The 17,708-nt window shown below is 41.7% G+C and overlaps 1 protein-coding gene across 3 annotated transcripts in view; it reads right to left on the minus strand.

The window, feature by feature from the left end:
- LOC105560031 (UPF0489 protein C5orf22 homolog) overlaps window positions 1–17,708 on the minus strand; it is a 223,042-nt gene that overhangs the window by 72,262 nt on the left and 133,072 nt on the right. The window contains exon 4 of one of the 3 annotated variants that reach the window (XM_012008770.1): window positions 15,961–16,242. The exons of the other annotated variants lie outside the window; for them this stretch is intronic. Coding sequence (XP_011864160.1) covers window positions 16,230–16,242 — 13 coding nt within the window. The 3' untranslated portion in view covers window positions 15,961–16,229. Of the gene's footprint in view, window positions 1–15,960; window positions 16,243–17,708 lie in introns of those variants that run through there. 3 annotated transcript variants of the gene reach the window in all.

Genomic DNA, 17,708 nt, shown 5'->3' on the forward strand with positions numbered 1-17,708 from the left:
AATTCAAAAGTGATTTATCCATTCTTCCGAATCAAAAGTGCAAGTTGTCAGTTTGAGCAATTTGTGATAGAGAGTCACGCGATATTTGTCAATAATATTTCGTGCGTTTCGCGGTATTTCACGTCGCGTACGGGAGTGTCCAAAATTTCGCGCGATCGATGAATTTCGCGAGTGAGTGTTTTGTGAAGCGCAACAAGGAAATCTGAGAGGAGGAGCAGGCCCAGGAGGCATCGGGCAACGGCGCAGAAATGGTGAGGTAAGTGTCTTAAATTTTTATATTATTTGCTACTTGTGCAAAGAAAGCATCTGTTCTGTGTTTTTATTTTATTTATTCAAATGATTCGAACGAGGATTCGAATGAGTGTTAGAGACAAAACCATACGTATAAAAATTTTTGTGAGTTTACATATAAAAGGAAGACTTTCTCAGTATTCTATATAATTGTTTTAATAAATACCTATTTTTTAAAATATAAAATATAAACTACATTTAATATAATAATTTCGATTTTACATAATGAGTCTATAATAATCATATACATATTTGTATTGTTACAGTTTAACTGTATATGGTTAATGGTGTACAACTTTGCTGTTGCGAATCGTATAAGTAAGTCATAAATTACTTTTTATTTTAAATTGACGTTACGCTTATAATTACGTCTTTGCATGTATACAAATTCTTAAAAATACACAACGTCCAACCACAAACTGCGCGCGCGAAGCGCGCGTTTTGTCACTTCTAGTTGTAGTAAAAATGAAAGAAATAAAAGAGCGAATGACAAATGACGCGCAATATGTAGTGTTCTAGTATACTTAAAAATCATATACTTGCTGAATGATTTTATTGTTGCATTTCATTATAAACAGGTCATTAATTTCACTTTTAAGATACACAGCCTTGGCCAAAAATATTTGCCACCTATGCGAAACCTCAATGATTTTAAATTATTTTACATTCAGATTAAATAAACAATGCCAGTTGATGGACTTTCAGTTTTTTTTATAACGATTTATGGCGTATCACACAGTTCTATGAGGACATTTCACTATTTTTGCGATTTGTGTTTTAGTTTTCCTTCCGCAAAAAGTAATTGTATTTTCAAACGTTTAGCTAAATCCAATTCGCGCGTTTTTGGCATTTTTGTAGCAAAATAATATTATTCTTTAGAGTAAGTCACTATAAGTTGGAGATTGTTAAGCAATATGCACACTTTCAGCGTCCGCAGTAAATTAAATACAAGCAAAATTCAAGTTTACTACTGTAAACGTTTCGCGACTTGTCCTTGCGTATTTATGATGTGAGGCTTTATTCAGGTTATTCAGTTTAGCGTGCAGATACGTAACAATGTACAAAATAGTTGATTAGAGTGAAAAGAAGTTACACTTTTAAGAATTGAAGGGGTGGCAAATACTTTTGGCCAAGGCTGTATGTTTAAAATAGAGAAGCGAAAATAATAAAATACAAAAGTAATAATCTTATTTCTTATTTCTATTAATATTGTTTTGCACGATATTAATATGTCGGCATGATATAACGCGCGCAACATTTTTCTAATAATAAATTGCGATATCTTATGAATTTATTACTTTCTACATTCTAGTACGTATTTATCTTTGCTCGAAGAAATAAAACTGGAACATGCAGGCACTTAAGTCTATAAAATGCATAATCTCTCCACTAGATACAAGTACGGATTATACTTTTTCCATCGATCATGCGGCCACAAATTCCACGTGGATCAGGTTACAAGCGTACGCCCACGCATGCATTTCGTGGTGCGCTTTCCTGTCACGTGTACAAAAGGTTGAAAGCTCGTTGTCTCGAGTTGACACGTACGTAGGCAGTAATGCCGGCCGGCAAGAAGGGAGATCGCGCGTATTGCTCTGTGCATTCACTCCTAAGACGATATAAATTCTGAGATATTAAACGGAAATAAATTCTCCTTTGAGAACTCGCGTCTCGCCGGCGATCACCAATTCAATATTCGCTACCAACTTTGCGTGCGCTAGATCCGCGACAGATGCATTTTATCGTCACACCGTTTCAAGTCGAAGGAATTGACGAAACAATTAAAAAAAATTAATTCGCTCACCTCGCCGTGAATCGTATCTTCGAAATTCTTGTAAAATTTGATATTGTCGCGATGTACCGCGCTTGAAATATTGCGCTTCGTGCTCTTTCGTTCCTGAAGGGAACTAGGTGCTAAACGAACGGCGAAGACGGAATTCCCTCGAGGGATAACGGCTAACAATGCGCATTCCCGTTCCCGTCCACGAATTACCGTCCGCAAGTTGGAACCGCGCGCGCGGTGTTCCCATCTGAGGCAGGATTTTCTGATTATGCCATCGCTCGGCTCCCGTTTCTCGCGCGAGCATGAAAATTAACGGCGCTCTTATCCGCGCGGAGGATCGCGCGCGCATGTACCTCGCGGATTTATATCAGTTGCGCAAAAGCTCGGCCCTCCCGCCCTCCCGCTCTTTTCCCTCGTTGTAAAACCGCACGCCGTAAACGCGGCGGCGTCGTCCAACCGCACGCGGATCGGTACCGTTTTCTCCGAGCTGTGCCATAACGCGAGTGGTTTACGCGCGGCACAAAGTAGCGAGCGGCACGCTCCACGCGCCCGTATTTAACGTACGTGAGCCACATTCTATAGCGGGTCGTAGGTAGATTCTCGCGGCTCGTTTACGTGGACGGAGGAACACGGAGTGGAGGTGCCCGTGCGCGAGTGGGCGCGATGAGAGATCGTAGATCTATCTCGCGGAGGACGTGAATTTTGCAACGTGGAATACCGCAACGCTCCACCGCGGGCGCAAACATCGTAAATACGGCCGGCACGCTCGGCCAGGCGACCGGCCTCTTCAAACAGTTGCATCAATCATGCACTTATTATGCAATAAACCGTGCGATAATTTTACTCACTCCTGCCCAACCGGCCACTTAGACGCTCTTGCCGCATTCTCTTGGCGATCGTCACGCTGCATCGCTCCGTGGACGCGAACGCATGTTCACCGATATTCAGATCTTACGATCCACCGCAATTCTCCGTTAGTCGTTACTCGCCGATGAAAATGTGCATCGCGGACCAAAAGAGATTTCAATTGCGCACTAGGCTACGCTCAGATTAACTAGGTGATGAATTGACTCATTCGACGGAAATTAAACTTCTGCATAATTGTTCTTTTAGTTACGAAAACAGGCAATGAGAAATCGAATTAAGATAACTAACGAAATGAGAAATGGAATTAATGATGACTAACCGGTACGAATAATTACTGATACCTATTTGTCACTTCGATTACGAAAATCGTGCAGCGCACACATTTGACAAATCTTTACATTCACCACGCAACACTGTAGGCCCGTACTCTTGTCCGTTCATCGTCCGCTCCTTTCCTCGTCCACGAATGTCGCCCACATCTTCACAATTCACACGTTCCTTTTATCGAAGATATAGTTTCGTCCAGTTACGGATTCTCCCTTTGTTTTTCTCTTTTCCCGTTTCTCTCCTCTCTATCGTGATCTTCTAGAATATTAGATTCTACCGTCCGGAATTATTTCATTGACAACTCACTTCCACAGCCACGACGCTCACGCGGCATCTGCGAATTTGGGTTGTTTGATTAGGAATTTTTTTCCCTTTTTTTTCTTTTCGAAAATAATCCGAGTGAGAAGAAGCGACATGTCAAAATGAATAACATTCAAACGCATTAAGCAACGGCAATAGTGAGCGCTTCTCCGTCGTACCTTATAAAATTTTCTGTTTGGAAGAAGTTTGCAAACTCCGTCCAAGTCCTGACAGCGCAACTTCATACACTCGTAACATTTACTACAACTAGGAGCGAACTAATTTTCCATACGTCTCGTATCACATTTTCTTTATTGCTGCCAGGATACATTCACTATACATCCCTCGTATTAGCGTCGCACCGATCAAAACGAATCGCTTTCAAAAACATGTGCGAACTCCGCGCAACGAGGAGGAGGAGAAAACGAGGTTCGCGAAGCTCCGAGGAAGCTGTCCCAAACGTTCCGAATCACTTTTTCCTTGTTACTCGCGGGATATATTCACTCTACATCCCTTATGATAGCGTCGCACCGACGAAAACGAGTCGCTTTCAAAAACATGAGTAAACTTGGCGGCAACAACGAGGACGAGAAGACGAGGTTCGCGAAGCTCTGAGGAAACTGATCGAGTACTCGATCCTGGCATCCCATCGCGACCCACCTGGGCAACCTGAGAAGGGACCGGCGAACCCGCCTTTAGGGTTAACGAGCCCCTGCGAGCAAGCCAGTGTGGAACCTGCGCCTTTTGTAACCCGAAGTGACGCCGATCCCATTGACGGGGCCTTACGTGCTTCCAATCGGTGATCTATGAATCCCTACTCGACCTCCGGTCCTCGTGCGGCTCGTAATCGTATATTTCATTGGCAGCTCAAAGAGTGACTCTTTCTCTGTTTGCCCGCGGGCTCGATTGTCGTTCTGGCGTGCGTATTGTGCACGAGCGCGGCTCCGGAGAGGGTGAGAGAGATAGAGGCGAGCTCCAAAAGTTAACGCGTTCTCGAAAGGCGCGGTGCGTGTTTCGCGGACGCGCGTACGCGCATACCTGTGCCCCAGAGCACAATCCAGAAGCATAATCGTCATTTTAACCCGGACCGCCTGCCACGCACGCCCTCGTACATACAAGGTGGATCGACGCAGAATGGATTTATAAGCGGCGTTGCGTTGCGAGGTACAAAGGGTTCGATTCGATGTTCGATGATCGATCGTACGATATCGAGAGGCGAGCGCAGACGACAAACACGCGTGGTGTAACATCACATTATGACTTGAGTCTTTCAACGCTACCGAAGGAACATTTCGATAAGATAAAAATATACCGTAAACGTGTAATTAATTACGTATTGTATAAGTAATTTATTGTCTCAGGTAATAAGATTATAACGAATTTCGTAACGGAAGCTGTTTTCATATTAAAAGAAAGTAGAAAAATTAGTACGCACAAAACGTGTATTGCTATATCTTTTAATTTTTATCGAAAGTTCGTTAATTTTCTTAGCACAGTTAACTGAAAGCTATTTTCGATAGTAAAACGTAATGAAATTTAGAAACTAACAAGAATATCCGCCAGCCGAAATTAACAGCCTCAGTGTTTTTATTGACAATATTTGGCATTTTTAATAATACAGAAATTTTTTTGCGAAAAATATTACCTCAGCCAAGGTGCCTCGGTGGTCGAATTAGTGAGACGCCCGCCTAGACAGTAGGGAAGTCCGGGTTCCAACCCTGATACGGTGAATAAACACACTGAAGTTGCAAATTTAGAAAATTTCTATAACTTTATTAATTAATAGTTTTGCTGCGTGGCTCACTTCTTCTTTCTGTTTCTCTGGTTATAAATGGGCATCGATGCCTTTCCGAGGCCGGAGATTAGTCTCCAATTTTCTACATTATTACCACTGGGAAGGGACAGAGCATCGACTAACTTCAGGTTAACAGTTAACCAGAAACTGAAAAGGGTCGGAAAGTTCGAGCATCACGCCAGATCACATCCTCAATTTCCGATAAAGATATTCCATTGAAAGTCAAAGGAAAGAATTATTCGAGACGGCAGCGTCGAGTGGACCATCCGACCCAAACTGGGCGACTAACGAACCGTGACGTCGCGGTGATACTACTCGACAACCGGAAATAGAATTTTCTACATATCCTAACGCGCGCGGCATTGTCTGTAACGCCGCTTGCGCTTCAGGTAGGCGCAACCCACTTCCCAACATTGTCCCCAGCGTGTACCCAGGTTGTCACGCGCATAATGCCGCGAGTTTAGCATATTATGTCTCGTGGACCAGGTATATGTTCTCGTATAATTAGCGGCAGTTCTTATGCACCGCCGTGACATCGGCGCAGAAAAACGGTCGGAACGCAACCCCGTGGGCCGAGGGACCGTCGATAGGGGAGACGGCTGCACAATAATTTTTTTCCTACTGTTTCTCGCCACCGTCTCCTAACCCGGGTGAGGCCCAGGCGCTTGGCCCGCGTGTGTGAGATCCCGAAAATTCCCACATCCTATCCCCCCCGTCCAATTTGCATGCCGACGAGAATATCGATGCGACGCGCGCGGGCATCGTCGCCGCGGTATTTTTCTCAGGTTCGCATCTCGCAGGATGCAAAACGCAGAAGGCGCCTATCAGAGATGCAAACGATTCGAGATGTCATTTGCATATTACCGCGCGGCTGCTCCGCTTCAAAACTCGCGTTAGACGACCCGATCTCCCGGTCTCGACATACGTGCGCGGCACCGAGCGTTTATTATCCAACGACGATGCAGATATCGAAAGTGCAGAAAGATAAGATTAGATCGTAAATAATCAACATACGCGCACGGCAACGACAGCGTAATGGCAATTCATCGAGTCCAACCATCGTCGGAATAAGTACTCCCGGCTCCAATTGAATCTTGCGCTCAACGGCATAAATACGCAGTGCTCGCGTAGCTAATAATATAAAAATGCTTCTCTCTCTCTCTCTCTCTTTTTTTAGTGCGTTATTATATGTACTAACGAAGGAAAGGCAGGGGAATTACGGCAGAATTGCCCTCCTAAATATACATTCCGTCTATCAGCCGACGCATATGTGCCCTAGCGCAAAATAAGACGGCATGAATGATTTTCTTTTCTCGTTTCGCAGTAACATCGAGGTAATGAAGTCACGACATCCGTACGTCGTCTCTGCCCAGTCATCTTCCTATCAAACGATTTTTCCGTGATATTTTATAAATCGACGTGACAAGCACGCGAACGCATCGAACTGAACCCGCATAATTGAGATATGCACAAACACAGTTATTTCTTTAGAGCAAGTATCGATACGTGGTAACTCTCGGATTAAAGGAATTATCCCATGTTTCGCTCTATCTTTCTCTCTCTCTCTCTCTCTCTCTCTCTCTCTCCGTCGCCGTTTCTACGGTAATATCTATTTTTTATTTATTTTATGTATGTAAACAGAAAATCAAGCATAATCATTTATTTAGATATACAAAATTGAAGACGTAAGAACACATGGACTTAATGAGATACAACATGTACAAAAGGTACAGCCAGAAAAAAGTTTGTCTGAAATCAAACAAGTTTGTTTGAATTTTGACCTTACCAGACTTTTATTTAATTTCGAAGAAATAATTTCTTTATCCTTGACCGAAATTTGATTTGATCGAGACTGGAATTTCTAAGAGAATTCATATCTCTTTCTTCAAATCTAGCACATTTTTTTAGTACAAGTAAATAAAATGTCAACGTGTCTCATTTGTTTAACCTAACTAAGTCTAACTTAAATATCAGTATTGTTACAAAATTGCCAACCACAGCTTTATTTCCTTTTTCTAAAATATTTCATGAAATAGGACGGGAGACCTATGGAGTCTTTGACATTCTTTGAAGACACACGCGGGAATGCGATGAGAAGTAAAAATTGAAGTTGGCTTCCTGACCGAACGGATTATTGAAAAATCTGGGGTAAAGTGGCGTTCTTAAGGACCTCTTGAGCGGAGTCCTTGCCAGTGGCGTACCTTCCTTTCACATGCTAACTCTCTCCTCAATAGTCCGGCCGGTGGTACGAAAGGGCCACTTTTCACATTTAAATCAAGACCGCGCGTACGTATCCTACCGCGACCTACCCGATTTGCATCACAGTGCGACAAAACGCATATGCGTGTGTGACGCCACACACTTTTAAGTACGCGACACGCCCCGTTGTTAAGCGGATGAACTCGAGAACGGCGCGCAAAAGGACCTCGTGTGAACAAAATGATCGAAACTCTTGCATCGACCGGCTGCAAATGTCTACAGTGCTTGTTTCGAAATGTTTACCTCATACGATATGTTACATATCGTTTTAATGTCGCGAGTAATGAGAAAATATTACAAAGGAGAACGATCCACCGTCGATATACTTCGCATCGATTGTGTCACTAAGACCGTAAAAATTTCTCTTGCCTTTCAATTTAATTACAAAATCGAATTGGACGTCGCGGCATTATCATTTTTACTCGCGTGCGACAAACATATTAAGTCCTTGCGCAGCGGCGAGCACTTTGTCGCACCTGCCGGAGTAATTCATTCTTTCATTCGGCTTCAGGCTGATATCGAATTAAAGAAATTCATTAACTGCCTGCGTATACATACACGCGACAAAGAAGATTACCGTTACTCGAGTCATCGTAAAAAAAAAACAAGACTGCGAAATTATGGCTTACGGAATTCGAAATAGCAGCTTGTTCCATAAATAACGCTCATTTTAGTCACGAATAGTAAGTACTCGGCACCAATATAAAGTTTGTTCGCCAACTCCTTAGACGTGGAAAGAGCTCTTAATATTGTCGAGTGGTATTGCGCAACGACTTATCATTCATCGCAGAGTCAGCTGCGAAGAGTAAACGAGATATTTAATATAATTACAATTTGTACATTTCGATACCTCCTTTTCAAGGTACTGGCCATTCAAAGTATGATTGTAAGCTACGCTTTTTACGCGAGACCCCTTACGCGCATTAAGGTGCGCAAGACTTTTTACACTGGTAATAATTAGCATACCGTGTCTTGGTAAAAATGTATATAGTTAATAATATTATTAGCGATCGATCATTGCAATTGTGACAATTAATCCACAGTTACGAGGAGCAACAATGGCTTTATTGAAAATTGTTCTCTCCTTGAGCAATTAGAGAGTAATTACGAACTAAAGAATTTGAAATCTCACGTAAAGAATTTAACGTAAATGGAATGTTATATTTGTGTAGAAAGTCGTAGACAAAAGAATAAGAACAACTGTAAAAAGAAACACTTAAAACTGTTGTTAAGTCGAAACCCAGACTAACAGACTAATTAGATATTACTGGCTGAATAGTAGATGAACCTTTTCCCCGTGTCTCGAAATTATCATATCCTGCTGTAATTTTCTGGGGAAATAAATTATGATTGCATTTGACGTCCAGCCGCACGAAAGACATCGATCAACCTCTCAGATAGCGAACTTGTTCGTGTATCGTACGTGGCATCCCATGTAGACATCACACCCCACAGCTATTATTCCAAAACGTCTCAAGGTACATCAGGCAGGACTCGACGTTGCAACACTTCGATCACGTCATTCCGCACGCACGCGGTCGCAGTACGGAGCCATCAATCGTCAACACTCTAATTACGATATCTCGATGCAGTTCGGTTGACAATGTAGTCCTTATTGCCTTCGGATAAGGCCGCAATGACGTATTAACATTTAACGCTTTTTTTATGGGGGACTAGAAGCAGATGGGGAGAAAGGATCCACCACGGAAGAGGGAGAGAAGGAGAGGGAGGGAGGGAGAGGGAGAGAGAGAGAGAGGACAAGATGTAAGAGCGTCGAAGACGAGGAGGAGCGACGTCGTGAGGAGTGCCGGACTAAATTACCCGGACGTGCCCGCGCAGATAAGGCTCCCTGTGTACGCGCATAATGCGGTACGTAATGTGCAAGTCCACGGGCAACCACCGCCTGCCACCTCATCATCCTCCTTCGTCGCCGTCGCCGTCGCCGTCGCCGCCGCCGCCGCCGCCGCCGCCACCGCTGCCGCGGTCGCGCCCGGAGGAAGAAGAGTCAGAGGAGGAGGAATTGGAACCTATGTATCCACGTATGCAGTCTGTGTGCTCAGAGGCTGGGCACATATTGACCGATACGTACCGCCGGTAGCAAGATAAACAGTTCTCCTCTCGTTTGCTCTCCCAGTCTTTCTTCCACACTCTCGCTCTCCCATCTCTCTCCCCCCCCCTCTCTCTCTCTCTCTCTCTTCGTCCTTCTTCTCCTCCTGACTTTCGTCTCTCTTTCGCTCTTTATCTTTCGCTCTTTCTCTCTGTTTATTCTCTCTTCCCACTTGGGCCTAGCGTTAAGTCGCCGCCCGTGACCCGTACACACAAAATTTATGGTGACACGTCGACTGTAAAATTTCATAAAGAACACATTTTGTACGATAGTCTGGTCAAACTGCGGGCCTAATTGCTGCGGAGTCAGAGAAAACGCAAGATACGCTACAGAGAAGCTCATTTTTAATACAAGACAAAATTTGATAGAAAAAGTGGAGAGATCACAACTATTACGCTTAATTGATGCAATATTTATTTAATACATGGTTTATAAATTTTTACCAAGTCCCTATTCTTTTATATCTAGTTGCACCACGCTAACTAAAAATCGCATTCGTGCATGCATAGAAATAGCAACAAATTAAATTTGAGTTGCTTCACAAAAATATATATGATAACATTTAATATTCATGGCAAATGCACGGACAATAGCAAACTTTTGACATTCATCTAGAAATTCCAAATTTTACGTAGTCGATCGATCACAATGAAAGATGCATACACGGTAGATATCTGAAAAAAATGTTATTCCATCAATTTTTCTCTTTTAGTTCTTTCCACTATTCCTAACGTTCTCATTCTTGCTCTTCTCATTCCAGATCTATTATTTTCGGTACAACGCACTAACATTTACGACATAATACTTTTTCACGACTATAGATCTATTTTTATTCCGCAATAAATTATTGTAATAATTTGTGAAATGTCAGAATCTAATAGAACATTTCTCATAACTCATACAGATGTGGAAACATGCGTATAATATATACATATATGTACACTAGGAATCGCTGATGCTTTTCCATCTGAATTTAGGCGCAGGTAGAACACATATGCATTTTCCATGTGTGTATATGCAAAATGTGTAAATGTGTCGGTGCGTGCGCAAATTCGTGCGGGAAGGCATCGGTGATTCCTAGTGTTCAAGTATTCCGATAAACAAAAGATGGCTGTACCTCTTACAAAGCGAAGGCAAAGAATAAGGAGACAAGTCCACATTGAGATACGGATGACATTTACAACAGAATGCTTTCTCGCGACTGTAGATTTACTTTCACACGTTGGACAATAAATTATTTTGACAATTTCCGAAATGTCAGAGTCGAATAAAATCTTCGCGTTGACGCATGTAGACGCGAGAATATGGAAATGCATACGAGTATAGAGAGTCGATAAACAAAAGATTACCCTACCTTGCAAAACGAAGGCAAGGGATAAGGAGACAAGCCCATAACATCGCCCGAGGTACGGAAACGAAATTACGCAATTGCTGTCGAACGAGCTACGAAATAACAAAGTTTACCGTGTCCCCGGTGACTCTTAATCATTCGCCGGAGGTGACCGCCGCGACAAAATCCCTATAATCCCTCAGAAAAGCCAAACTATCTTCGTCCCCGCCCGCTTACGCATTTTTCGGCCGTTCGTCGGTGGCGGCTCACGTCCAGGCGTATCAAAGATCGATCGTCGCGTAAGCACCCTCAGGGCGAGTACTTAAGCTATCCGCTTAAGTGCTGGACTGCCGTTCACCGCCCCGCGGCCACGGGATCGTCTTATTCGCGTGTGTCGTGCGAATTTATATCGAAGCTCACACGTAATTTTCACAGATTGAGATCGGACCTTTTACGGCGCGTACCGATCCGACGATTCGATTCGAATACTTTAATATGTCGCGAGCCACATTTATTAATGACGCGTGATCACGGACGTCCCCGATTGAATAATATCAATAATCGAATAATATCGGTACTTCGTACCGCCGGTCATTTGTATTCAATTCGTTTTCCTGCACGTTTCGCGTATCTTCTTATTTTCTTGCAACGACACGCAAGAAAATAAGAAAAACTTACGAAACCTTGCTTCCTCTCGCATTTAGCGACGCGAGAGATAAATATGATATAAAAAAAGAACTTCAAGAGACGAACGTAATAAAAAAATATTGGAAAGTTATCAGGGCGGAGGATATTAAGCTGCGATTTCATAATTTATATTAAGAACTCGAATTCTGTAGAACACGTATACCGTGCGGTTTTATATTATGCCATAAACTTTGCGAAAAAAAATGCTAATTAAACGTTTCACATTGGTCGATACGAGATACGTAATTAGATAATTATATGAATGATAAATGCAAAGTTTCTCGCGCTAATTCTTACGTTGGAAAGTGTACGGCGCTCAAAATTCCGAGATATTCGCAACAAACAGGATTTGACCAGGTTTTTGTAAACGCGATTCGTCATAGCTCGATTACCCTTTTCATACGTGTTTGTTACTCGCCTCCATGACGGCGGCATGAAAGACTTGTCGCTTTTTCGTCAGGACCCGAGAGAAGGAGGAGGAGGGGGAGGATCGGGGCCACAAATTACATTGTGAAGTGCCATTAACGGCGATGTAATAGCGACAATAGGCGAGCCTCCAGCGGGATTTAGATACGTACATGTGTACACGCGCGGCCTATCGTGCGCGGTAATAAAATGCGTGAAGAAAGGACACGTCGCGCGTACGGCGAGATGCCCGACGGATACCAAATGTTGCTGAGGGTTAGAAGGGAAAAAAACACGAGAGAGAGAGAGAGAACAGCCCTATTCACCTGGTAACCGGCAATTACTTGGTCTACGTGCTATGCGCTACATGCGTCGCGCTATTGTAATTAAATGAAGGAGACACGCTTAGACGGAGACGCGTATTGTAATTAAATAAAGGTGTCCGCCACGACCGTTGGCGTGCGAGCCGCGTTAAAGACTCTCGGCTAAAGAGACGGACCCGGCCTTGGCATTCACTTAAGCGGGATATATGCTGCGGTAGCATGAAAAGAGAGTCCCTACAATGCAACGGCAACGTGTCACATCTCTATTAATGCGATCCCCATCTCCGCCTGCTTACTTGCACTTTTCACAATGACCTTTATACTTGTGATTCACGATGCGTCTGACCGACGATTGTTTCATCGGCCGATCGATGATTGAATAAGACGGTGGGTGAAAGGGACGCGAGAGGCCACGCAAGGGAAACGTATTATGATCCTAAGAAAATCAAGCGTTATCTCTCCGGGCAAGGTTTCGTTCTCAATTCCGTTACGTGCGATGTGTGCCAGAAATATTGTTCTACCTGAGAACGATAGAATTGGAAAGTTAACGTTTCCTCACGTGGAATATACCTATTCATTGTTAACGTTGGAGTATACAAAAAGTTATGACTCTTTAGAAGCAATCATGATTGTTAAGATATGCATATTATTCTGCATATAAATTAAGCTAGTATGAAAATTGGTTGAAATTTTCATTTGAATTTTATGCATAAATTACGTCGCTCGGTTACATCGTCATAAATACCTACAATTAATACCACCATTTGTGTCCTACACAGTTGGAAAATTTGTGTTTTCTTGTTACAAAAGAATGCCGGTTAAAATTTTTGTGTTAAATGTTTAACACATTCATGTGTTAATTTAACATATTGCTCTTGTGTTAATTGACCTCAAATGTAAAACTATTAAAATACTGAAAAGAAGTGTTAAAACAACACAATGTGTACTTATTTTTTTAATATGTCGAGGGGGAAACCGCTGTCCAAAATCTTGTACACCAATGCCCACTAATGCCCTGCGGGCATTACTTGATCTTATTATCTTATTTTGTCTTATTTATCTTGTTTTATTTCATTTTATCTTATTTTATCTTTATAATTCCCCAGCAAGGCCAAATGCCCAAACTAATGCCCAAAAAATGCCTAGTAATGCCCAGTAATTGCAGCAAATCTGTACACCACAATACCCTCAGCGGTTTCCCCCTCGACATATGTTCTATATTATTAGTAACAAGATTTACCTGTTAAACTTTGCAGAATAAAATGTCGATTTTATTCTATATAACATAAGTGACTTCGAATCGTCATTTAACTTATTACATCTGTAAAATGTCAAAATTACATTGTTTTAAATTCATTTTGTCATATGTTAATTTTACACAAAATTTATTTCAAATAATTTCGAGATTTGCATTTATTGTGTGTTAAAATATTAACAGAGTATTAGTGTGATTATTTAACGTATTCATATTACGTTAAATTAACATAAAAATTTATGTGGATCATTTGGGACATGTGATATCTGTTAAATTTAATACAAATTTTTCAACTGTGTATTGTTATCATCTATCCGTAATATTTAAAAAATAATTTTGTTTAGCTTCTCAAAGACTCAGTGCTAGTAAATGTAATCCGGCAACGACCGTGTAGCGTCGGAAAAATTTTAATTGATTTTAACAAAAGCCAGAGGGAAAAGAAGATCCCTATCGCGACGCATAATGAAATCAATAAAATTTAATAATTTTAAACGCAGTAAATTTATGTTTATAAACTCGTCCGCCATATTTTTAAGCGCATTAACATGAGCCGTGTGTTCGTTCGTCGTAATTTTTTTTCGCCCAACTACAAGCTACGTTTCTCGAAACAAAACTTGAACCATATCCTGCTGCAGGACGAGGGCGCAGGACGCAGGACGAAAACAAGTACAAAATTTCGCCACAGAGGGAACCACCTACTAAGCTATGCGTGACGAAGTCAGCGCCGAATAACAAGAAAGAGGAGCGGTGAAAGCTCGAATTCTTGTCTCTTTCAACCTCCGAGGATAAAGTCATTTTCTAAATCAAACTGTGATTATAATTGTGAGAATAACAATCGAGTTTTGCATTTAACAAGTTATTCATAATATTCATTTAAATAATACATAGCTTCGTTCAAACTGTCGCGAGTATTCCTTACAATTCACTTTTCACGAGACTAATGTATGATTAAACGTAAAATTAAAGTACTAATTATAATACGTAATTAATATAAAGTCTTTTGAAGTGATTCAAAATTCACATGGTATTTGCCTTCGTTTTAAAAATAGAAAAATATCGAAGTAACGCGCGAAACGGAGAACAAATGAAAAGCCAACACTTTGACAGTCCGTGTGTCAAAACTATCAACTCCCAATAATTGTAATCGGCATTCAGATATAATTAGAGTTCATTAACGGTTTCATTTCAGCAGCAGTACGTCATAAATAAGGGCCTCCAGTGCCGAGTGTTGGCGCTTGCCGAGGAGGAACGCGCGTAATTTCGCCGCGGCGCTGGAGCCAGTCGTAACTGAATGTAACTAGCGTTGTAAAACGCCCGGTAAAATCTCGCGGTTCGCCATTTTTATAGCGCGTAAACCGTTTTATAGGATAGAAGCCGCGAGGAAAAGCCGGCGCGGACGATGCGCTTTCGGCGCGCGGCATTCTCGGTGAGCTCGCGAGCGTAAAGTGGCCGAGGGGAAGCGCGTAATTAGGGCTCACCGTGGTAAAACTGACAAGTACACGTCAATTAGTGCAACGGTAACCGGCCCCGCGGTTACCGCCGTCCCGTCGCGGACCGCGGAGGGACAATTTCGAAAAGAACGACCTGCCCCCTTCCACCCCCCGCCTCCCCCGACACGCCACTTTACTCTCTTCTTCGTAACCCGCGCGCGCATCCTCGCCATAGGTCGGCTGGCGATTTAGCGCGAAGCTGACGCTCGCAAAACCAGAGATAGACAGGCGAATAGGAGGTTCGGAGGAAAGGCAAGACAGTTTCCTTACGGGCGGCATTGCCAGTTTGACAGATACTTGGCTGCGGCCATATCGCGTGGCTTTAATTACTCGAGAATGGCATAAATATATTGCAAGCACTGCACCGATGGCTGTTCGAGTTTTACCGAAACTTTAACGCAGAGAATAAACGTAAATAAAAAAATCTTCTTAGGAAACTTATTATTTCAGACGTTTCCATTTCATCGCACTATGTTGACAGTGTAAACCGTTGTAATCAAACGAGATACGTGAGTGTTCGATTGTGAACCGGTAGGGAAAATCTGTACGAACGTATTACGAGACAGGATAGACGAGACAGCAGGTTTTCAACAGGCAATTTCACAGATCTTTTCTGCACCGAGTACACGCGCGATCTAACAACGAATTTTCCACAAATTTCACTCCGGGGGCAATAAATTCACGGTGGAATCAACAGATGCTTATCAAATTAGCAGAAATCCCGTTGCCTCGTATTAGGAGCCTATCTCGTAATGGGGGGGACTTTCCGCTGTTGCTTCTTAATTGCAAGCCAGTGTTCAGCGCGATGCGCTTTATCGCGAACAAGTTCGAATTAAGAAAACGAATTGCGAGATATTTGTTTCTGTCTCAAGATAATGACGATGTCTATGACTCACTATTGACACTATGCTCTTATTCTATGGGTGCTACTGCGTAGCATCCGCTTGCGAGACGAGATACGATCAGCGCTCTACATAAATCCAATCGCAATGAGTCATCGAGATGCCATATCAAAGTTCGCTTCTGCAAAACGAGAAAATAATTCTTAACATGCATATGTAAAAGCTGTAGAAAAAGGACAAAATGCATCCACCGCAAACAGCGTAAAAAGCAAACGTAAAAACTAATTTTCCTGACGCAATCTCACGCGTACAACCAGAGAAAAATTTTCTTTGAAATCAAATCAATTTTCTTTGAATTTTGACCTCGCTGGACTTGTATTTAATTTCAAAGAAATGATTTCCTTACCTTCACCAGAATTTTATTTGGCTGAGACTGGAATGTCTAAGAGAATTCGTATCTATTTCTTCAAATCTAGTAAAAGTTTTAGTAGAAGTAAATAAAAATTTAGCAGAATCGAAGAAACAGGATTTCAGCGTATCTCATTTGTTTAACCTAAATAAATCTTTTTTCCGAGTATACAACGTCGATAAATGCGAAAGTCAATTTTAATATCGCTGCCACGACTCTGCCGAACAAAAATACCGTGGTGCTTTGATAATTTGTAATAAAAAAAGTACGCGAATAGCGAAAGACACGACGTCCGTGTCGTCATCACCTAACGGTAATACAAAATCTGGCTATGCGAGCTCACTTTATAATGGTGTTAAATTGTTAAATTCTTGTTTTTCCTTCCATTGTCTTTCCTTGGTCTTATTATTGAAGATTTCGCGACAATTCAGCTTTTTTTCTCTAAGAAGCGACGTTGAATCTTCCAAAAGAATAATAATTAAAGAAAATGATAAACACTCAAATAATTGTTCATAAAAAATAAGCATATTGAATATAAGAATTGTCAGTATCATTACATTAGCTTAGCTGTCATTTCAGTTTGAGAAAACAAAAATTTTCAACGTTGAAAACCTGCAAAAACTGTAACGCGTAAGGAATATTCTTGCGAAACAAAAATCTTACTTCGTTATTTGAACAAAATCGGGGGAATTTTCTTATTTGCCCGATACGATAAAACCGTTTTTAATAATGACATTTTAATGATGTCACGTAACTGTACTCTGTCTCGAGAGAGATCCGGGGAATATCGTTTCTTTTCCTCAGAAACGCCCAATGGGAAAGAAATTATGGAAATGCCCCGATAAGACAACGAGCTTAATTGCACCAAGTTTGCTACGAACTGGGGGAAACGAACCATACAACAGTTAGACGGAAAACAGAATTGACTATTGTTGCGATAATTGCGAGAAATTATGTTACCTGCGGAACTGATTACTACCTACAATGGTAACAATGGTACGATAGTACGTTCGTTCGTTATACATGTACTGCTTATTTAATGTGAAAACAGACATAAAAGTACGTGTGTAATTGCATATTGAAGCGCACAAGTAATAAAATTATTTTGTTATCGATAAATGGAATTAATACAAGATTCTAAAAAGATCTAGTGTAAACTTAAATAATATAATTTAAATAAAATTCTTACATATTAAAAAGATTTATCTCCCCCCTCTCTCCCTCTCTCTCTCTCTCTC

Source organism: Vollenhovia emeryi, unplaced genomic scaffold, assembly GCF_000949405.1.
Source record: "Vollenhovia emeryi isolate VEMERY1.0 unplaced genomic scaffold, V.emery_V1.0 DF939244.1, whole genome shotgun sequence".
NCBI classification, from domain to species: Eukaryota; Metazoa; Arthropoda; class Insecta; order Hymenoptera; family Formicidae; genus Vollenhovia; species Vollenhovia emeryi.